Source organism: Oreochromis niloticus, linkage group LG2 (assembly GCF_001858045.2).
Source record: "Oreochromis niloticus isolate F11D_XX linkage group LG2, O_niloticus_UMD_NMBU, whole genome shotgun sequence".
In the NCBI taxonomy this organism is placed as follows: domain Eukaryota; kingdom Metazoa; phylum Chordata; class Actinopteri; order Cichliformes; family Cichlidae; genus Oreochromis; species Oreochromis niloticus.
The window spans coordinates 22,473,706-22,496,989 of NC_031966.2; the positions used below are offsets into that span (position 1 = coordinate 22,473,706).

General features: G+C 40.8%; 2 protein-coding genes across 6 annotated transcripts in view; one reads left to right on the top strand and one right to left on the bottom strand.

Annotated features, from left to right (window-relative positions):
- Positions 1-16,674, bottom strand: ssrp1a (structure specific recognition protein 1a). Of its 2 annotated transcripts, XM_005467609.3 has the most exons (19): positions 16,522-16,674; positions 15,628-15,707; positions 13,531-13,716; positions 9,663-9,768; positions 9,297-9,490; positions 9,096-9,196; positions 8,418-8,547; positions 8,207-8,310; positions 7,883-8,011; positions 7,535-7,756; positions 4,883-4,955; positions 4,759-4,764; positions 2,359-2,491; positions 2,212-2,257; positions 1,979-2,111; positions 1,700-1,867; positions 1,457-1,551; positions 1,186-1,357; positions 1-461 (listed from the first exon to the last, which is right to left on the bottom strand). In XM_005467609.3, exons 2-19 carry the CDS (start codon positions 15,679-15,681, stop codon positions 393-395), a joined length of 2,121 nt encoding a protein of 706 aa, XP_005467666.1. In that variant the 5' UTR covers positions 15,682-15,707; positions 16,522-16,674; the 3' UTR covers positions 1-392. The 2 variants fall into 2 exon arrangements, with proteins under 2 accessions (XP_005467666.1, XP_005467667.1); XM_005467610.3 differs by lacking the exon at positions 4,759-4,764.
- The window catches only part of clcf1 (cardiotrophin-like cytokine factor 1), an 18,568-nt gene continuing 10,997 nt past the window's right edge, over positions 15,714-23,284 (top strand). The window contains exons 1-2 of one of the 4 annotated variants that reach the window (XM_025911684.1): positions 15,714-15,940; positions 17,197-17,251. Coding sequence is in view for 2 of the 4 variants with exons in the window: in XM_025911680.1 (XP_025767465.1) it covers positions 15,883-15,940 (58 nt within the window). In the remaining 2 variants the exon portion in view is untranslated. Of the gene's footprint in view, positions 15,941-17,196; positions 17,252-17,370; positions 17,624-18,399; positions 18,777-23,284 lie in introns of those variants that run through there. The other 3 variants (XM_025911680.1, XM_019365732.2, XM_003444702.5) reach the window with 3 other exon arrangements.

Below are 23,284 nucleotides of genomic sequence, written 5' to 3' on the forward strand. Positions count from 1 at the left end.
TTTTTATTGAAAATGATTCATTTATTTATTTTGGCCTGAAAACATGACACTGGAAAAGTCACAAAGTTATTCCCGTTCATAGCTTTGCATCTGCTAACTAACAACTCCTGCAATCATCATGCTATGTAACTAAAACATATATGCCCACTGGTTTGATGGAAAACCCTTCAGTATTTCCAAAAGGTATGCCAGCTCATCATCAAACTACTCAAATATCATTACATGGGTTTTCAGAGTCAGTCACAAAAATGTGTTTGTACTCATAAAACGAACCACGAAGAAGCAAATACAACTCAAGTCTGTTAATTTGTCCGTCAGTGTGGTATCAGCAGAGAGAGTATAAACGCTTGGTCCTTGGTGTGTGTGTATACGAGGTGGAAAAGTGTGTGTCTTCAGTCAGACTCTTCCTCGGAGCTTGCAGGTGTGGACACCGCCTCTTCTTCTTCCTCATCGTCTGATTCCTGTTTAGAAAAAAAAAGAAAAAAGGAAGAACTCAGTGTTTACAATAGCTCATGTCAGAACATGAAGGAGTGCTTTAGTCTAAAAGAAACAGTTTCACTATGTTTACATCAACAATTTTCATTGATTTAATGCGCAACGCTCAAGTTCTCTGATTGCTCTCTGCATCTGTGTTATCGAGAAGCGAATAAAGCACATTTCTTTACAGTTAACTCAAACTGCAGACAAAATCTCAACTAAACAGGAAAAAGCAAGTTGCCAAACACTGCCTCGTAGCTCTATGGCAAATATATTCTAACAGAAACTGCAAACATCCACAGACATGTTCAAGAAAATTCTTATAGTCTCCTCATTACTGTTTTCTTTGCATTTGGTTAAAAAATGCAATATAGTGATACACAAGATAACTGCAGTTTTCATTCTCAAACACATTAGCTCTCTATTGCCTTCCCTCTCTATTGCCTTCCATCTCTTTAGTAAGCGGGGTGCTTCAGTTCCAGGTTTTCCCTGATACACTTTGTCCCGTAGCTATCCCTCAATCAGCTAACGGGATTTTAAAGGTTTCTCCTCCTAAAGAAAATGTCTACTTCTCACTGAGCAGCCATTGTGGTTAGTATTGTGGTTTCTGATTAGGTAAAAGAAACTAAAAGACATCCTACATCATTCAATAAGAAAGAGTCTGAGTCTGTTTTGTCTGATGATGGCATTTACAGTCACTGGATTTACCTTCTTCCTCTTGGACTTGCTCTTGTGGTCAGAGTCTGATGAACTCTCCTCGCTGGTCTCGATGAACTCTCGGCTCTTGAAGCTGTCGTTTCCTCCCCGCTCTCTGTCCTTGTCTGCACCGGCAGACTTCCTTTTCTTATCGTCCTTTTTGGCTCCAGACTTTTTACTCTCCCTAATGGGTGAAAAGTAGAAGAAAATATAACAAATTTAGCTATTTTTCTGTATCAAGACTTCAAAAAAACCCAAAAATTTATTGTGTTGCAGGCCTTACTTCCTGGGGCTGGAAGTTGCTCCACCGCTCTCTTTGTATTCTTTCTTTGCTTTATCGTACTGTTTTTTCGCCTCGCCTGCCTTTGCTTCCCACTCCTACAGAAAACATTCTTTAGAGGTTTCTCTACACGTTTATTCTGGTTTATTAACATACTTAAGTGGACAATAGATGCATTTTATTCATGTGTATTTAAACTTTTTAAGTTAAAAAACCAAAACTAAAGCAATTTCTCTTAACCCTCACCTGCTTCTCATCTTTGCTCAGCTGTCTCCACATCTCTCCGGCCTTCTTAGAGATCTCTGTGACGGAGATGCCGGGGTTCTCCGACTTGATTCGCTCACGGCTGGAGTTGAGCCAAAGCATATACGCACTCATTGGTCTCTTGGGTCCGCCAGCATCCTTCTGCTTCTTCTGCTCACATTGAGGATAAAAAGAATTGAGTAAAGAAATGTTTGAAACTGCACACCTTTATGTACAGTGTCTATTGCTATGTTTGGTGACTTATTTTAGCCCTTCTCTCACCTCTTTTCGTGGTTTTCTTTCTTTTTTCTCCTTCACCACTTTGGCTTTCTTGGCCTTTTTCTTCTTTGCACTCTCATCTTCACTCTCCTCTCCTCCTTCACTGCTGTCGCTTGCTGAGGCATTGCTGTCATACCTGATTGAAGACGAGGAGACGCCAGTAGTGTTAGTGTTATAGTGTAATAGTGTTAATAAGCTATCATATCGTCCAACTACGTTTAAGGAGGGTCACGTACTCTTCTGCAATCTCTTCATCTTCCTCTCCAGGGTTGAAAGACTCATCTGAAGAGAAACAAGAAAGAAAGAAAAAAGAAATCACTATCGAACGTTCCCCTTCTTCTCAGTATGCTCGCTATCCTGTCATATAGGCAGTCATTACTCACCACTTTCACCATCTGATTCGTCGCTGTCATTGCCCTCCTCCCTGATCTTGCCCTCAGCCTTCATCCTTTCCAAGTAAGCATCGTGTTGGTCATCATCTGAGTCGCTGTATTCATCAATCTTGCCCTTCATGCCCTGGAAATACACTACAGGGTCAAAAAACAAAACAGACAAAAAACAAAAAACACAGTACCCACGAGCCTCTACCTACTCTGAGATAAAGTTAGTCACCTTTTCCTTATTGCTTAATTCATTAGCAAAAAAGAAAAATCCAACTAGGCATTACAGATATTGCAACTGCTGTTTTTTTCCAGCATGTTTAAAACCCCCAAATATTTAATGTACAGTGTTATTAAATCAGCCCGACACATGACTGCAACTTAACACATCACTTTGGCACTTTTTGCTAAATAAATAACTTAATTATCAGAAGTAATTTTAGCTGATCACATTTCTGTCACAAAGAGAATATAATGCAGGTTTAAAGGTTTAATCTGAGGGGGCAGCTAGCTTACTAAGAACAGGAAATGGGAAGAAAAAAATTTTTTCCACAGAAATTTTTTTAGTTTTTATGCCAACTTCTTTTCATTTCCTCTCTAGTTCTGCTGTTTTTACTGTTGTTATTGTACATTTCATGGTTTAAAACATGAATGTAAATTTTGGTTTGGAAAAATGAAGCTGCTGCAGAAGTGCCTAGAAACCTGCATTATTTGTGACGGCCACCAGAGGGCGATAGCTGCGGGGAGGGAAAAAAGCGCACACATACAATAAAGATTTGAGATCCTATAGCAGCCTATGAGAAAACAGCTTTGTTACTTAACCTTTGAACACATTTTGCAAAATCTTCTTCACGCCGTGGGAAATTGTGTTTAAAAATACAGTTAAATAGAAAAAAAAAAAAAAGCAGTGTGTTTTTGAAGGTGTGGCTACCTTGTGACTGGCAGGTCTCTGCTGTCTGCTGTACAAGAATCAAATGCCTCTTTTCCACTAGTACCTACTCGGCTCGGCTTTTAGGGTTTCCATCAGGTGGTAACACTTGGTACCAGGTATGAAAATGTGACGTCAAAAGACTGCAAGCCCCCGATTGGCCAGTCAATGATGGCATTACTCGATGAGTCATGAAAGTGACTCTTTCAGGAAAGGGAAGGGAAAAAAAACAAAACAAACCCCGCCCAAAAAAATTGCCATTTCTGAAACTCTGCAACGAGGTAAATGGCTGCACAAAAATCAACACCGCGGTCCTCGAGTCTGATAAAAAACAATGGAGCAACAGGTATACCATCACCCCCAAGTCCTCCATTATTGTGTCGTGTTTGTGTCATATATTAATAGTGTTGCAGAGTTTCGGACGTGTTGCTATAATGACCATCATACTGCGATGGCACTCAACTTTGGAAACCCCCCCCCACCAAAACAGAGTAGAGTGGAGTTAAGTCGGTACTCGTGGAAAAAAGGCACACAGTGTCACAAAGATCCACCACGAAATGCCCAGCTTTAAGCTTTAAGATGTGACTTCAGAAAACAATGGGTGATGTCATGGTGGCCATGCTCATCTTATCTATATTTTTAGGTGGTTCAGGCCTTTTATTGGTCCATTTCTGAGCTCTTCCAAACTGCTGGATGGACAAAAACTTTGTTTGCCAGGACATGGAAAGGGTTAACATGAGCCAAAACCATTGGACACTCTGATACTAATCGATTAAATGACTCATATTTACATATAAAGTGAAGTATAAGACCACACAAAATCTTAGCTTAGCATCTTCTTCTTTAGCTTGAGGCTTGCTATGCTGTAATGCCATCCTGGAAATAAAATTCAAACTATTTTCTTCTCCATCTGCACGCATCCAAGTCCACCAGTCGACGGACAAACAGGGAGGCTGCTACTCGAACACCAACAGGAATTAGAGAGGAGCTCCATTAATTTTCATTGACCTCTGCTGACCCCATCACCACAGAAACAGATGGGATGGCCTCGTTGAAAGGAGCTCATATATGTCAAAGACCATTGTAGGTAATGCAATCAGCGTCGCCTATGTAAGGCAGCAGTCTTGATGACAACTGTGTTGAGTGTTAAAGCACACCAAAAGCCCCCAGGCCACACATTAGTCAGCACAATGCAAACACACACACACACAACACGCGCGCGCACACACACACCGACCCAAAGAGGTGTTGGTCAGCGCTCCCTCACCTCCATGTCCCATGATTAGTCATAAATCACTCAAAATATCTCAGGTTCAACAGCAACCATATTGGTAATGTCAAATCAAATCAAGATCATTGGACGCCACCCTCAGAACACGCACACACACCAGCAGCACGCCATGCAAGCAGGAAATCACTCCAGACCAATAAAATCAAGTGCCTAATCCACACGTGACGCCCATGACCATACCCACCTTCTTCTACAGGTGTACAAGGACAAACACAAAGGAGAAGGGCAACAAGCATGAATATTGGGGATAGAAATATGATAAAACTTAATGTACAAACTGAGAGGTGTTTCAGTGACTTGTGCATTACCTCTTTGAAGCCTCTGTTCTTGATGTTGAGCTTCTTAGCATTAACAAAGTCAAATAGTTTGCCGTACTCCTCTCTAGAAGGGAAAGAGACAAAGCAGGAGTTATTTATTTTATATTAATTAGAATGGCTTAACAATATGATCAAAAACCAAACACCACAATAAGTAACAACCTCATGGACTGCTGGGATGTCTCACAAGCCTCAATTCAGGATCTAAAACTGCAGAGCTTGTCCTGCAATGGGATGGACCTGAAGCTGAACATCCTTAAAACAAAAGAACTTATAATGGACTTCAGGAGGCACAGACAGGTCCACTCCCCTCTGATTATAAATGGAGAACGGGTGGAATTTGTCTCCACCTTTAGGTTTATGGGCACCCACGCCGATCTTATCTGGACCCACAACACAAACGCGGTGGTAAAGAAGGCCCAACAGCAGTCCTGAGGAAGAATAACCTGGACCAGAAGCTGCTGCTGGCATTCCATTGCTCCTCAGTGGAGAGCATGCTCTCCTACTGCCTGGGTGTTTGGGACGCAGGGGCCACTACTGAGAACAGGCAGGCCGTGCAGAGGGTAAGTAACACCGCCACAAAAAAACCATTGGCTGCTCTCTGCCACCCTTGGAGACCATCGCCAGATCCTCCTGTCTCACAGGTGACTCCTTGTACTCTGCCCACCAAATGTTTGACCTGCTGCCCTCTGGTCAGCTACTTTTCTTTTTGTACCTGCTGCCACTTGGCACCATTTTCCAGAAACAAAACACTGCCTTTCACTGTTATGCCGATGACTGTCAATTTTATTTTCCAAGGAAGGACACTGGTGCATGCTCAGTCCAGCCTTTCCTCGACTGTGTCATTGACATCAGGAGATGGATGACACCAAATTTTCTGAATTTCAGAAGTCATGTTGTTTAGATCCTGTGGCAAAAGCAGCACCCGCTGTGTTGCCCTTTCCAATCTGCTCCCATATGAGAAATGCATTATCACCAACTTAAATGTGAAAACGGTTCCTTCTCTGAAGCTCGATTCTCATATGAATATACTACTGTCGAAATCAAGCCTCATCTGTCCAAATGCAATCTTGAAACATTAATACATGCTTTTTCAACATATTGTCTCGTTTTGATTACTGCAGTGCATGGCACATGTCTCCATTTCTCGACTACAGCTGGAGTAAAATGCTACCGCTTTGATTTAAAAAAAATAAGGTTAAAGCAAGTAAGAGCACATAAGCCCAATTTCAGCTTCCCTTCACTGGCTTCCAGGTCATTTACAAATCAATTTTAAAACCCTTTCATTTGTTTTTAAGTCTCTTAATGGTGGTGCCCCATTGTTTTTTTTCTGCTCCAGCCATATGTCCCACTGGTTCTCTCAGGTCAGTAGACCAGCAAACTTGTGATTTGCCATTGCACATCAAGCAGGCTCCTTTTGTTGTTGTTTTTAAATCTCTTAAAAGCATACTTTTACTCCCTGGCTTTGAACCCACTGTGAGATGTTGACTGTGATTTTAAGTTATATTTTATGTACTCCTTTATTGTTTCACTTCTACAGCTCTTTTGTTTTTGGTATCTGTTACCTTTTGGCCTGTGCTTGTCCTTTATTTATGGTTTTATTTTTCAGCACACTGGTCAGCTCTGTTGTTGTTAATAAAAGTGACATTATAAATTAAGTAGTATGGCAAGTTGTGCTGATGGACAACGATGTCGATGATGGCTCACCTGTTTCCATTGCTCAATTATGATATAGGTTCAGATGCCAAAATATGGAGGCGCTTGTCGCCCATTAATGCATTCAATTAAGATATTTCTTACTATGATATTCATAATAACATGTCTCAATCCATCTCAATATTGCTTCATGTTTCATCTCCACATATACTCATTTGTAACACACATTTCACTGGCGATCCCACATGGGGACAATCAGACCATGGCGATCACCCAACCCTGAGTCTATCCATAGGAAATGCTTGTTAATTATTTACGAGCAGTATTTATTCATTTCCAAGGACTGGATGTGCTTCGTTTTACAGAAAATCTGTTATTCGTCCTCTTCCATATTTTGGCACATGAACCTATATCATAACTGAGCTCCTGTCTGAGCAGTACAGTGCTGTAAAAGCTATAAACAAAATAAAAACACGGTATTAGCAAGATCTAAATTTATGAACAACATCCTTGCTTCAGAATCTGAAATTACCCACTGTCTTTCTTTTGATGGGAATATAACCCTCCATGTAGGCACTTAACTTAGGTTCCTGCAGCTTCATGTTAAGCTTGAGTTTTGGAGCATATGGCACAAAATGAAATGAAAGTCTGACAACTCTAATGCAGATGATGACTTTTAGTGCTTGGAAGGATCAAGTTACATCAGTGGCGATAAGATGGAGATGCTGAATCAGCAGAGTGGTCAATGCAAACAGCCAGAAACCAAAATGGATTTACTCTCATCCTCTAAAGTGAGTTATTAGAAGAAGAAAGAGAAGAAAAAAAAAAACCCCACACAATGTGAACGAGTGTGACAGAGTGAAAATCATTACCAGACTTGTATATGAATGAATATTCTCCCAGCATGAAAAACATAACCAGGATACCTTTGTGTTTTTATGATAGGTCTCCTCCTGTTAACAAAACCTGTGTGTGCAGTGGTCTCACCTCTCAATGCTGCTAAAAGTGTACTGGTTCCCTTGCTTGGTCTCAATCTCAAAGTCAAAAGAACGTGTCGTGGTGGTGCCTCTGGCAAAGTTGACACAAGAGATCTCTTCAAAGCGCAAGTGAACAGGGGGCTTGTGGACGTAGATGAAACCCCTTTCCAAAGGATAGAGGAGGCCTGAGGATGCCTTGTAAGAGCAGGTGATGCACTGGGCTCCTGAGTGTCTGAGGAGGAAGAGATGAACGGCCAAAGAGTGACACAGTTATACTTAATTTTGCTTAAAAAAAAAAAAAAAAAAATTATTTAAAAAAAAAGTGTTTTTGAAAAACAGAAGTATATGAGATGCCTACCCTTGGAAGTTTCCAGGTACTGTGATTTTACGGTTGACCAAGGCCTTCATCACCCTGCTCACCATCTCATAAAGAGATCCTGACATGAACTTACTGAGTTTACCCTCAAAACGACGCTCCACATCTTCTCTGTTACACACAGGGGAAAGAACAAAGTTTAAAACCTTAAAATTAGGTTTTGAGAGTTTCTAAATGATGCAAAGAACAGTTTTTACTGGCACTACTGACTCAGACCCTTGGTTCCCCCTAGTGGATACATGCTTTACAACATTATTCTTCAGTCAAAATTAGCTTTCAAGCCAATCTAGGTCTAGATGCACTCACTCGCTCATGTTGAGGGTTAGGCTAATATCTTCTTCCTTGGAGAAGAGCAGAATGAGAAAGTGATAACGTGTCTGACCCTGCTTGATAGGAGGATCCAGACTGATCTATAAAGAAAACAAAAACACCACACAAAGAGAGAGGAGGTCAGAAAATGGGAGCATTAAATGCTAACACTGTCGACAATAAAAGTCACACAGAAAAGTTCACATACCACAAAGAACATCTGCCTCTGATCCTTGTGTGGCAGCAGGAAAAGACGGAGGACGGTGGTGTAGGGAATCTTGTAGTCGAACGTTTTACCGTGCAGGTGAAGAAATGTCGGGTAGATACGGATGTCATATCTGAAGAAAGGAATATTAACTGGTTAACTCTGTTCTAACTAATGTGAATCATATAGTGACTTCATAAGTGTGATATCATGAAAGTGCACAGGCCATTTTATTATTAGGTATATCGGCCTAACTGCTTGTTAACTCAAATATCTGAACAGCCAATCACCTGGCAGCAACTCAATGTACGTCTGCATGTAGAAAAGGTCAAGATGACCTGCTGAAGGTCAAAGGTGAAAAAACAAACAAAAAAAACAAACAACAAAAAACCCCTGGTGTGATTGGTCTCAATTTCTGATGTGACATTTGGACAGTATGGTCAAAATTTGGTGTAAACAACCTTTAAGAATGGATCCAGCCTGCCAATTCAGGCTGGTGATAGTGTAATAGTATGGGATTATTTTCTTTGTACAATTTGGCTCCCTTAGTATCAAGTATGTTTAATATAGTGATGAACTGGCCTGTGAGCAACCTACTCACTGATTCAATTTTGTGGTTTAAAATCAAATCAGAAAATCGGTGGGTGACTGGATTTGGGTGCTCAAATGTCGATCTTTTACCTTCCTCTGGGTGTAAGACACTGCAGCTCTTTGAAGATACACACAGCGTCTCCTGTAGCCTGAATCACATCAGCCTTAGATAACACATTCTGGGCAAATGCCTGAATGAAAACACACAGTTTTAGAACTACTGTAAACAAAAACAAAGGAAAGCATTAAAAAAAACAAACAAAAAAGCAGAAGTAAAGCATCCTTTGTCACCTCCACAGGATCTTGCCGTTCATCAGACTGACTGGGTGGGACGTAGAATCGGACCTCCATAAGGGAGACTTCTGTGTCGTCATTCTGGTGAAACTCCAGAGTGACTTCGTTCTTCCCTGTGGCACACTGGGAAACGTTGGACAGTGGGACCTCAAACGCTGTGTTGTCATTGACTTCGAAGGATAACAGTGGCCCTGTGAAAGGAAGAAACAAGACAGTTAGGAGAGAAACAACTGACCTCGTCTTCATAGCTCTCTAAGTTGATGTTAAACAGCAAACTAAACTTAAATTGACTGTTGATTTTCACCCCACTTATCATCATCAATACTTCAGACATTATTAGTGCGGCGATTCTGAAAAATTTACCTGAAAACTTGGCTGTTCCCCAGTTCCAGCCCTTCACACACATGTCCTTCTCTGTCAGCTCCACCTTGTAGTTGGCCTTGAAAAACTCTGAAATCTTCTCAAAGTCCTGGTGAGGTGAGCAGAAAGAATAACAGTGGGGAAAAAAAGGTTGACAGAAGAGAAAGAGGTGAAAACAAAAGGAAGAGAAAGCCTCAAAGTTAGCAACGCAGTCAAAGCACTGGCTCCACATGGGTCAAAGCTTATAAAAACACCACCAAAGAAGAAGGAGGAATGGGATAATTAATCACAACGCAATTGTAACTATGTCCGCCGTTTAGGCCTCTTGGGAACACAGGAGGTAAATGTGATCCATCCACCCTCTCTGTCTTCTTTCCCTCTACACCACCACTGACAATCAGCCTGTTTATTTATCCTGCAGGACCCCTTACAACTGGAAAGAAATCACACAGAGCGACAAACACATGGTCTCTCTCTCTCTCTCTCTCTCACACACACACACACACACACACACAGTCCCAGTAGTGCAAACACATGTGGAAGTGATTGTGGTGTGTCAGTGTGTGCAAGGTAGAATGAGACTCTGTGGGAAACCGAATTTACGCACCTGGATATCTGCCTGTCCATGAGGTTATTACAGCCAATTAGAGCCCAGAGATTCAGAATTGTGTGTTTGTGTGTGTGTATGTGTGTTGAAGTTCATCAGCATGTTTGTTGACCAGCATTAAGGCATTGTTTAGATAGGAGAGCAGGCGCAAGCAGATGTGTAAATTCATAAAATCAGAGTTTGTGCAAGTTCTCATCTCCTCAATGAAGCTTTGGCAGATTTGTTACTGCCCAGCTCATAAAGTTATAATAAACACAGACCACCAAAAGACACACACACACACTTACCCAACATGACCACCCTGCCTGCCTTTTATTAGTACATTTTAAATCCCTGCTTTTCCAAAAGCCTTCATCCACTTTGTTAAAAGATTACTTTCATTATGTCAGTTGGATATTTGCTTTATACAGTTTACTAAGACTAGGCTTAAAAACTAAGTACGGGAAAAAATTTGAGTTAACTGAAACTATTTCAAACAATGTATTACAGAACTAAGTAAAATAAAATAAAAATGTAGAGCTAAATCTCTTTAATTTCACTCCGTCATTGTGGTCAAATCTTTCATCATGGCCAGTCTGATGAGGTGGTTTGGTGGTTATGTTTATTGAGACTGGGATGTCTACATGACTGTGAGTCAAGTGTTTGTATTGTAACTCCTGTTCTCAACTTCTCAAAACTTGCCCCTGGGAAAAAATGAAATCAAAAAAAGTAAAAACACACCCATAGTAGTAGTAGTAGTAGTAGTAGTAATAATAATTATTTTTATTATAATAATAATTTTTTAAAAAACGTAATATCTTTATAGTGTAAAATCTAAACAGGCAAACTCTGGAAACAAAACTAAACTGAGTAAAAAGTAAAAATGACAACTGTTATATAAGAATCCCCTTGCCATTTTCTTTAAGATCTTTTCATAAGGAGCTCTTGTACAGCTGTCAAGCAGCTGTATAAAGTACTGTCAACATCTGGACTGAAACCTCAAATACTTGAAACAACCACTCAAACAAGATTATTTTAAACGGAAAAGAAGAAGTGAGCTTTCAATTAGGACTGAACCTAACAATTATTTTATCATTGATTCCTGGAACAATAAGGATTAGGGCCACCCTCCAAAAACATTGTACCAACTAATCAGTTGGTGACAAGAGACTTGTTTTTGTTTGGTTGTGCACAGTCAAGTCCACCGCAGGAAGTGGCTACAGAAAGACATCAACCGTTCATCGATGCAGTTACAGGCGGGATGTCGAGACTTCTTTTGAGGAGGTAAAAGACACTCAAGAATGTCCAAACTCTGCAGGGATCATTTGTCGACATTAAACACGGTTTATCTAACATTAGATAGTCAGCATGTTGCTTCTCTAACATCAGACAAAGTTTCCTCATGAAGCACAGAGCGAGTGCTTTGTTTCTTTAAAGGCTTGCTACTATGTTACTTTTATGTGCTATGCAATGTTGCCCTGGATTAACAATGTTACTTAAAAAATTCTCAGCCCTGAAACTCAAATGATTTTGACATCATGTAAAACAACATAGCTAGAAACGAATAAATTAATGTCAAACTGCAAGATTTTAACTACATATAGTCTGTTCAAAAAAAACCAAACAAACAAACAAAAAAAATTACATTATTATATATTTTTTTTAAGTAAGGTTTAAACTTAAAACATTTTTAAATATATGCTGGGTATAAATACCCACGCAGATGGATCTGGCACAGACTTTGCCAAAATCGACTAGCTCTGCGATCCCCCTATGACTGGTTTTAAATACATTTATAAATACATGTTTTTAAGCACGTGTGGCTCAATTGTGTTTATATGTAGGCACCATCAAAGGCCAATTTTAAGCCAGGAAAAATCCTGTAGAGGAAACAAAGACTACGCGACTCATTATTTGAACTAACAGCTGCCAGAAAAACTTTTGGGCAGGGCTAGTTTACGCTATAAAATCTCAAAAAGCTGCAAAACAACAACATAAATACTGAGGTGTTGTCTTGCTCTATCCTAACACACAAACAAGCTGTGTTACAATAATACTGAGGTGTGATTTAAACGATAAACTACCTATGAATTGTTTCTGTTACCTGTCAAACTATTTCAACTTTACATGCAGGGTGAAAGCCTTTAGTACCTGACAGTTTGATGCATGAGGCCAAAACACTTTTGAACCCCAATAGTAAAATGCATCCACAGTGGGCTGCTGCATACATTCAACACCACACTCGCAATGTCAGCAGCAGCGTTATGGGCCAGCTGCACTCTCAACATGTGAGTGACATGAACATAAGTGAAATCCATGCTTTTCTACACCTTCTGCTCCTCCACATGACAGTTACAGGTCAGCTATATAACAGACTCTCTGGCAGAGATTCACCATCTTGCTCAAGAACGCTTCACAGGGACAAATGAATCAAAGTGTCTGCTCCGCACGCCAGCAGCTAAACCTCCAGCCAATTCTCGATTACCGACACTAACCGTGGGATAATAAACAATGACATCACGGCCTGCGCTCCAGGTTGAGAGGATCCATCTCGAAAAAAAATACGCTGATTAACCCCAGGAGACAGCCGCAGACTCCAGGTTAATACCCGCTCCTCCATCTCAGAGTTGTACTTGTGTGTTGACATTCCCCACACACTCAGAGCAGCAGGGAAAAGGCAGAGCAGGGGAAAAAATTGGAGTGATAAAAAACAAACACGACCACAATTTTTTCTTGTCTGTTTTCTGAGCCAAATTGTTTCAGTGGATTGATATAAACACTGACTCACATGAGCCGATGATTACACTGTTTATGGAACACACATGCTCGTGCTCGTTTCCCTCATTAATCCCATTAGGAGCTTCGGGGAGAAGAGCAGATTCATTCGCATACTTCTGAAACACACGCACACACATGCACACGCACCCTCAAGTGGTGGCATTTTCGCAAGATGGTAGTGTTTTTCTGAGGAAATGTCAGACAGGGAATGGAAGTTGTTTATCAGAGGTCCCCTTGCTTGGGTTACATCCCTGGCTATAAACACAGCGCTGAATAAACCAGCAGTGTGTGTCAGTCTGAAATATTCCACTGCTGCCTTGTTCTCCTCCAAGTAAGGTAACAATTATTTCCCAGAAACGGAGAGAAAAGATTTAGATCCCAGAAAAAAAAAAGAAAAAAGAAAAGAAAAAAGACAAACTTCAGAGACCGATCAGTGATATGAACCACACACACTAACCCAAATCTACAAAACAGCCTGCAGGCATGCAATGTGCATCCAGAACTCACCGTGTCCCTGAAGCCATCATATTTGTAGACATGTCCCGTGCTGGTGCCAAGTTTGATGCCATGGCCTAAGCACACCCGCCTCCACTGGGCCAAATTGAGCTCACTGGCAGGGATGCTATCCACCTTCCCCGTCTTGCTGCTCTTATAAACCACATTCTGCTTGCTGAAACGCAGCCGTCCATCATTCTGCAGCGACATATTGAAAAATTAAAAACTCAAATGATATTTTATACATATAAACTAAAAAACACTGGTTACAGCTTTCCAAATTGGAGTTTGTTCACATCATAACATTTATTTTTTAAGTTTAATGATTAGTTTAGATTTAGATTAATTTACAAAACAAAAATCCAAATCTTCTTATTGTTTCCGTACCCGTAGGCATGGATACCCTCTTTACAATAGTGATTTTACAAGAAAATAAAGAGTAAATGTTTTTTCAGAAAAAAAAAAATAATTCTGCAGCTGAGCTGATGACAGCTTCATTTTTTTTTTTTTTTTCCCCCCCCACACACTCATGACTAAGATTCAATGCTAACAGCATTTAAAGGCATCTTATTTTTACTAGGTTGTTGTGTAATGATACAATAATACGGTGCTATAGAAAAGAATTTTCCCTGTTCCTGACTTCTTAGTATTTTGTCACACATGTTTCAGATTACCAAATTGTAACATAAGATAAAAAACATAACCCAAGGAAATACAAAATGCAATTTTTAAAATGATGATTTCAATTATTAAGAAAAACAAACAAACAAAAAACTAAAATATCCAAACATATATGGCACATCTTAAATCATGAATCAACTGTGATTAACGACATTTTTGGAGAGCTGAGTTCAATGCCACACTGAGGCCTGATTACTGCCAGACCTGTTTACTTAAGAAATCACTTAAATAAAACCTGTCTGACAAATCGTAGTTGGCTAAAAGATCCAAAACTGACATCTATAAGTCTGGAAAGGCTTATGAAGTCATTTTTAAGGCTTTGGAACTCCAGTGAACCACAGTGAGAGCCATTATCTACAAACGGAGAAAATTTGGAACAGTGTTGAACCTTGCCAGGTGTGGTCGGACTATAAAAATTACTCCAAAAGTGCATCAACGACCCATCTAGTAGGTCACAAAAGAACACCCAGAGCATCATCTAAAGAACTGCAGGCCTCACTTGGCTCAGTTAAGGTCAGAATTCATGACTGAACAATAAAAAAAAACAAGAGACAAGAGGCAAAAATGGCATCCTTGGGAGCATTACAGGGTGAAAACCACTGCTAGCCAAAAAGAAAACGAAGGCTCATCTCACGTTCGCCAAAAACATTTTGATGATCTCCCAAGACTTTTAGGAAAATACTCGGTGGATTGACCAAACAAAAGCTACCCTTTTTGGAAGGTCTGACTGGGGCTGCTTTGCTGCATCAGCACAACTTGCTGTAATTGATGGATCCATGAATTTCACTCTTTACCAGAAAGTCCTTAAGGAGAATGCTCATCCAGTAGTTGGTGCCCTTCAGCTCAGGCAATGTGATTAGAAAGACACCAGCAAATCTACCTTGAAATGATCAAAGGCCTAATCAAATCTGGACTTACATCCAATTGAGATTGCCAATTGCTTTGACACGATCTAAAACAGCGCATTTGTGACTGAAAACCTTCCAATGTGGCAGATAAAACAATACTGCAAAATTCCTCCAAAGCGATGTACAACTGCCAGTTATTGCTCCCAAGCGTGGCACAACCAGTTATTGGGTTTAGGAGGCAACTGGACCAGGGCCAGGCAGGTTTGGGTAGCTTTTTTTCCCTTAATAAATGAAATCCTCATTTTAAAAACTGCATTTTTTTTTAACTTACTCAGGTTATCTTTCTCTAATATTAACACCTGTTTGAAGATTTGAAAAATATGAGTGACACAAATAGGCAAAAACAAACAAACAAACAAAAAAGAAATCAGAACTGCAAATAATTTTGCTCTGACCCATCAGCTTATTTGCAAATAAGAGCACAGGAGCTGATGTTTGTCTGCCATGCCACTTCAAAACACAGTGCAATGAAGCCCTGAAAGAGAATTTGAGAGTAGAGCTGGCTGGTGAAGATACTTACCCAGGAGCCTTTAACCTCCTGGTAGATCTCGTTGAACTCCAGTGTGTCTCCCATTTTGGCTACAGGCGATAACTGATGCTCTACAGACAGACAGACAGACAGAGACGGAGGAAACGGCATTAAATACAACCAAACATCTACAACGAGGCTTATGGCACGCATGGTTTTAAAACCATTCCCAGATTGTGGCATGCTGGGGTCTGCATTTTGTTGTTGCTCCTCACGGTGGGAAAGTAGTGTGGTGTTGATGAAAACATGAACAAGCAAGCAGCGACTGAGCCAAAACACCCGAGAGGCAGAAAGCAGCCATCCTGTGAGTGTGCAAACTGTAAAAGTAGCTTTGTGTTGAATTGGGGTCTTTTCGTGTTATTTAATATTTCCGTTTATTAGTGTTTAAAGCACTGAGTGAAGTTCTGAGCCAGCTAACAGCTAACTATGAACAATTAAAAGAAAGCTCTGCCCGGCGAAATTTTACGAATATCGTTATCTTATGGCGTGAATGTTTCAGTGACAATTGGGTCTTTGTGTTTCTCGAAGCAACCCCTAAATATCATCCATGCTGCGCCACTAACAATAGCTAGGCTAACTTCAACTGCACAGGGACCGCTTCTTTTATACAACGATGTGGGACCGTTTTCAACTGAATCCTCACATTGCATACGGAACACGCTTAGAACGCCGCCCGCTTGGGCTGGTCCTAAGTTAAAATCCAGCGCTCCATCCACACTAGGCCGGTAAAAAGAAATCATGTAAATATTTGGAGTTATTGTAACAAACGACGTAGCTCAAAGTAATTAATTGTGCGCCACGCACTCCCCTCGTTGCTTACACTTATCAAAAAATGAATTTCTATAGAAGTGAGAATGCAGAGTTTAAAAAAACTTCAGTTCTTACTGTGACAGTGCTCAGCAGCTTCGCCTGTTTTCCCGCGTGTAGCATCGGGAGCTAGTCACAGGAAACACTCAAACGGTGGCTCGTATTTGCTTCCGGTTTTCAGACGTTACCCCCTCTTCCTTTGAATCACTGAGCTGTTTGGTGGGTAGTAAATTACAAGGATTCTGAAGTGGTTTGAAAGCTGAGGTCTGTGTCAAACTTGGACAAAATAAGTTAATTAAAAAATAAAATAAAAACATTGTGTAACGGAGGTGCGCAGGACAGAATGCGCTGCAGTAACTGCTCATCACCACTGGGTGGCACAGAGCACATCTAATGAAGCTAGTGTGGCAGCCTTTACTTAGTGCCAAAAAGTTTTATAACATAGTATTAAACATAAACTATAACAATACTGAGGGGTTTATTTTTAATAAATTACAACAAAAGAGTCAAATAGGAATATTGCATCATTCTAAATAGTTATTTAGACTCTTATAATACGACATATGGACAGAGGTAGGAAGGCCCCGGATCAAATAGGCTAGTACGCATGGTCCAACAAACCTTATTGAAAACCTTAAGGCAAAATGCACAGTTTGGCCTTTATTTCGTTTTAAAACAATTTAAGAAAATGCAACATAAGACAACAAAACAGAAATCGGCCAAATAAATGAACCCTCTTCCCCTTCAAAACAGGGACTCAGCAGGCCTAAATTAAAGCAGGACGCATTTAAGGCCCTTATCGTTTGAGGTGAGTTCAAAAGTGCGCTTTCACAGCGATTCACACACACACACACACACACACACACAATCTCCCTATATCAGCACATGAGGCTGAAACAAACCGACGAAGCTTTTGGCAAAGTCCTTGAGGACCCCCTCCTCCGTCTCCTCCACCTTAATCCAGCCTTGAGGATACACTGTCAGTCCGTATAACTAGACTACTTTATTCAACCACATGAACCGGTGGGCCTGACGGATTTTGGAATATCTCAGCGATTACGAAAGAATTTTACTTGGATCCGGGACAAATAAGAGTATCAGCAGCGGTGCTTCGGGGCGCGACACGGCGCTGCATGCCACGGGCTGATGTTCTGGCTGGCAAGCTGAGTGACAGCTGGAGGTGAGAGAAGAAGATCCAGAATAATCTCACTGTCAATAAAAAACTAAGAGCTGAGGAATGGAGGGAGAAGAAAAGAAGCGCGGTGCAAGCAAGCAAACACTTGCCTTCATTCTCCCGCAAAGAAACAGAAAGAAAAAAAAACAGGCGTAATATAGACGCAAAATATTTCCTTTAATATTTGCGCCCCAGTTTAATTAAAATACAGCCTTGATTTTTTTTTTTTGTTATGTTATTTCATTTTATTTGAGATTTTTGTGCAATATTAGTAGGCCTACTTTAAACGAATAGATTTAATATACATTTTTAAAACTAATTTGGTCTCTGCATAAAGAGGACAAAAGAGAAAAAAAACATTTCGACTGTTTGGTAATGTATTTTTTACTCCAAGTGGAAGCGTAAGCGCATAGTTAAATGAATTATAATTATTATTGTTTTAATAAAAGGGAAAGAGAGAGAGAACATGTAATTCGTTCCGTATTTCCCGGACGATTTGAAGGTCACGCTGGCCTCCGCTGAACGGATCAAATCGGACTCGCACCTTGTTAAAAGGAAGCAGATTTAAGATCAAACGGCCGCGCTCACATTGGGTTCCCGAGGATGACGAGAGGAGAGAGAGAAAGAAATGAGTTGTGACAAGTCCCGTGGTTCAGCGGCTCTGTCAAGTTGAGCCGTGATGCGTCAACCCGGTGAATCACCACCATTTACTGAAGAGGAGGAGGCGGATAACGAAAGAAGAAGAAGGAGAAGAAGAGACAGGGATGTGAAGGAGGGGAGGAAAGAAGTGGAAAGGGTAGAAAAAGAGGAGGAGGAGGAGGTACAAAAAGGCTCCGCCGTCATTCAGTCTGTCGCACAGACCACACGCACCATAGTCAGCGGATCGTCAATATTTCAACTCCATCCTGAGACCCTGAATATAACAAATAGTTCTCTTTTAAGGACTGGATCGGCATCACCTGTGTTTCACTTTATCTTCTCCTGAGCAGATTTTATTGAGCCGATTAGACGATAAAAAGAAAAAAGTTTGCGGTTCTGTTAATCTCCAAGAGGAGAGAGGAGATCATTATCGGGTTATTTCTGCGCTTAGTGGATGAACTTCTGAGAGCGCACCGACGTGGATAAAAGGATTTGAGGAAAATGAGGAGATTCTGCGGAGGTAAGACCATGAATCTAAAACCTTTTATGGAGGGATGGGTGGAAAAGGGAAAACTTTGTTGCCAGGCAGAGTAAAATTACTGTGGAATTAAGTGGAATTCCCTTTTTTACATTTTTTTCTTTTATACTTAAACTTTTGCTTTATCATTTAATAATTTGTTTTGTCTCGCATCTTTAATCATTATTAAAAGTTGTGGCAAAAGCGCCGAGTTTGGATATTTTAGTGCGTAATTCCCGCAAATATGATCCTATTCTGTATAGCCTAAGGGTTTAACTGCGCACGTTTCTTCCACTTAAAACCAAACATCAAATTATCCCAACTATCAAAACAGTTTTCTTTTATAATCCTGGAAATAAATCCCTTAATTTTATTTTTTTTATATTTATTTTTCTTGTTGTTATTTTTAATATAAAATTAGTTTAAAGGTTGCTGTGAATCATTTCTTCACATTTGGAAATTACTGGTGAAGAAGCACACGTGCGTTTAGTGGTCCATCATCTAATTCTCTGAGGGTTATCAGAAAAACAAACAAACAAACAAACAGAGTAAAAAAATGGATGGAAATATGAATGGAGTGAAAATAGAGGAAATGTAATTTTAGGGTAATTTAGTGTGAAATATCCATGTGAGAGGGATGGCAGGAAGAGAGTGTGGAAAAAAAGAGCGAGAAAGGCTGAAAAATGTCTGTGAGAGCGAAAGATGGATGGGGAGGGGTCTTATTCACAGTAAAAGGGAAAAAAATGACAGGGGTTGAGGGGGTCAGACGCAGCTAAAGCCCCTGTCTAGTTAACTGTCACCGATATGACAAAGTACATGATTCACGTTAGTCACACACACACACACACATTTTCCCCCTGGGACCACTGGTGCGGCTGCTGCTCCATGTCTAGGAGACGAAGGGAAAAGGAGAAGTGAAAGAAGAAGGAAAGATAAGCAGCTACTGAAGGATGGCCCATGATGAAATGATGCTCTGAGCAAAACATATAAATAAGAAAAAAATCACCAGCTCTGCTGCTTTCTTCTTCCTCCTCTTCCTCTGTCATCCTCCCCTCTCGCTCTCTGTCCCATCTTGAGTCTCACGTCACGTATAGTGTAACTTTAGAAGGACAATAAACAGAAAGCTGACTACAGAACAAACCGATACTCGGAGCAAATAAATACACAGAAGGCTCGGCTGTCTTTGTCTCTCACACACACACACTTTGGATTTTATCTCGACACAGATGCACAGATACACGCTTTTCCTCATCACTGTCTGACTTTTGTGTACACACACGCAGACAAAGACTGTTATTGCCCCGAGGCTTGAATTAGTGTCAGTGTGTTTCAGATAAAAGCTTTAGTATGTGCTGGACCCGTTAACTCCAAAATGCTGGCTAAAAAGGACAAAAAAGTCAGGGTGAAAAGAAAGAGAGGTAGGGATATATGGAGAGAGAGCAGAGGAGGTGGAAAACAGGATAAAATGAACCTTTCACATCTTTTGATTCGCTGCAGCGCCATCCCCAATTCTTCACGGTATACGTGAACGTCAAGAGGATGTGTGTGGAGGGGGAGAGAGACAGATAAAAGTAAATAGAGAAGGGGAGAGGGAGAAGGAGGAACTGGCGGTAGAGGGGTTAATGCAGTGCAGATTGACAGAAGTTAGCAGCACCCAGAGGGAAAGAGAGCAGAGAGAGAAGGGGGGACTGATATAAAATGAGTCGGTCACGCTTTGAACAGTTACACATGCTGTTTACATTTTTCCCAAATTAACATGGCCCCTCGCTTCACAAAACTCTCCCTCACCGGCTCCCTCGTGCTCCCCTCCACCGACCCCTTTTCCTCTTCCTCCTCTTCTTTCCCTCCGTCTATCCTTCAAGGCTCCAAAATATCTTCCTCACTTCCAGATCAAGACTTTGAAAAAAAATTGCAGTAAAACAAACAAACAAACAAAAAAATCTATCTTTTATATCCTATTAAAGTAACCAAACGCCAAGTTTTAGTGTATGTGTAGCCAGTATTTTAAAGTTACAGCGGTTCTTTTAGGTTTTTATATACCGTGTGTCACATTGAGTGAGTATTTAACAATGCGTCGTATAAGAGAAACGCATAAACACTTCAGCTGGAGTGAGTAACGTGCAAGGGAAGCCGGAGAATGAATATAACTGAGTAAAAAGTTCTCGACAAAGTGGCGTAAATTGGTGAATTTACACGGGCTGGCGCATGCACACAGACACAAAAACCCAGATGATACAAGAGTCAAACTGCTCAGAGCACAAGCGATAATGATAAGGAACCGTATTCCACCAGCACATGGGTGTTTCTTTAAAGAGAATCGGTGTATGAATCTAAAAGATAATAGGGACAGCTGTCCAATGCATGAATTAAAAGGTTGACCCTAAGCTGACCTTAAGGGTATAGAAAGTGTATAGAGGCACTTTCAGGAGGTCTGGAGCTATTACATATTTACATTATCGACAGTTGTGCCTTTTAATCTGTTAGTTATCTTCCGAAAGACGAAGGTAAGGACTGTAAATCCCTTGTTTTACCGCTATTATTTTCCCTCTCCTGTGAGATGATTAAAAAGCGGTGAAGCTGAAGAATTTAAGAAGCTGGAAGTAAAGAATATTTTGCATTTTTTCCTTTGTATTCCAAATCCTTTTATACTCTTCAATGCTACCTCGTATTTCGATAAACAGCTCCGTATTTTCCACCTCCGCTCTTCGGCTTTCCATCAAGGCCGTAGAGGAGCAGGGGAGTCTCGATTCGGCAGCAGATTCTCGTCTGATTCTGTTTACGGGGTGTTTTTCTAAGCGAAATCCGTGAGTTCGGGGATGGCAAGTGGTGGGGGTTCGAGGTAAATTAAAAACTGAAGGTCTGACAAAAAAAGAGGGAGGGAATGAGAGATGTTGATGGAGGGAACGAGTGGAGCCAATTAGTGAAAGGAAGAGAAGGGAAAGGTAATTAGGGATAGAAAGGAAGGAGACTTTAAAATGGAAGTTTGATGTTTCAGAGAGATTTAAGGAGAGAGTGGTGGAGATGAAGCGACAAAGAAATTGAAACCAAACATGGCGATAAAGCATGGAGCCACTGGAATCCAGTGATTTAAAAAAATAGGAGGGGGTAGATTGGCTTATAAGGGGAAGAGGGAGACAGACAATGAGGCGAGAAGGGCAGCCGAGCAGAAGACGTTGAGTTTACGACTTGCGAGAAATGGTTGCAAAGAGAGATTCTGGGCATGAACATGATTTTTATTGGATTTTTTTTTTTTAAATGTGTGTTTTCTTTTGCCTTTGTTTTGGGGGTCATTGATGTTGTTTGGCAACCCCAGAGTGTGTCCAGTGCCAAGAGGATCAATTTGAAATTCACCATGAACGAACTCCAGAGGAAGGAATCTCATGAGGGAAGGGATGGGAAAAGTTTGCACGTGTGTGTGTGTGTGCTTGACTATGAAAAGGTTTGTTTATATGTATTCCTCAGTATAACGCCTGTGCATGCATGGATCTACACTCCAGTGTGCACTCTTTATACATATGTGTGCATGTGTGTGTGTGTGTTGAGTTAGTGAAGGAATGCACATTTGATTGAGTACAGACTGCACATAAATCTGGCCTTTAACTGTACACAGATACACAAAAACTGACCCCGACCCCAGAATGTCAACCTTCTGTCCATTTGGCCTGTGTCCCCTCATCCTTTATATCAGTAAGGCGATGCGTGGCTTTCCCCCTGGCATCCACTGGTGTGTTTATGTTTTTTTGTATATGTTATGGCTGAGGACAAAATTGCCACCAGGTACAGTGCAGCCGAATAGTTTAAAACAATGGAAAAAGCAAACAGCTCCTCTGATTTTTGGCTCAGATGCTTCCTTTCTGTCATCAGAGCCACACTGAGGCTCTAGCTCTGCCTCTGCCACGTTAGCTGGAAGACAACAAGCGTACAAGATGAGGCAGAGGATCCGTTTTTCATTTAGTGGCTCCAGGATGTGGATTTCAGCGAGCACATATCGATAATTTGTGAACTTGTTGATGTTGGCAGTGACGCCCACGCTCACAGTGTCTGATGAGGGCCGTAATACTGAGCTGGAGCTTGAATTTGTTCTGCATTCATATAATGTCGGAAGGCTGGGATGGACAGGAAACGCTGGGGGCGGCTGCGGCTCAGGAGGTAGAGCCGGTCGTCCTAATAAGAAGGGAAAGAAGCGTTCCTAGGGAAAGACACCCATCCCTAAACTGATGCATCCATCTGTGTGTGAGCTCGATGAAGTGCTTAAAGTTAATAGAATAAAGTGTATGAATGGGCGAATGTGGCTTTTAGTATAAACGCGCATAGAAGAGGTCGGTAAGGCTAGAATAGCACTACACGAATAAAAGCCTTTTACTATTTGTTCCATTTTTGCAGTGTTATTTTATTATGTTTTTGTGGTGTTATTATTTGTAGTGCTGTCCTAGCAAATGGAAACAGTATGATTTTAGTTTACTTTTGCTTAATTAATTCTATTAGCGTTCGTATTAGGATTATTTAGAAGT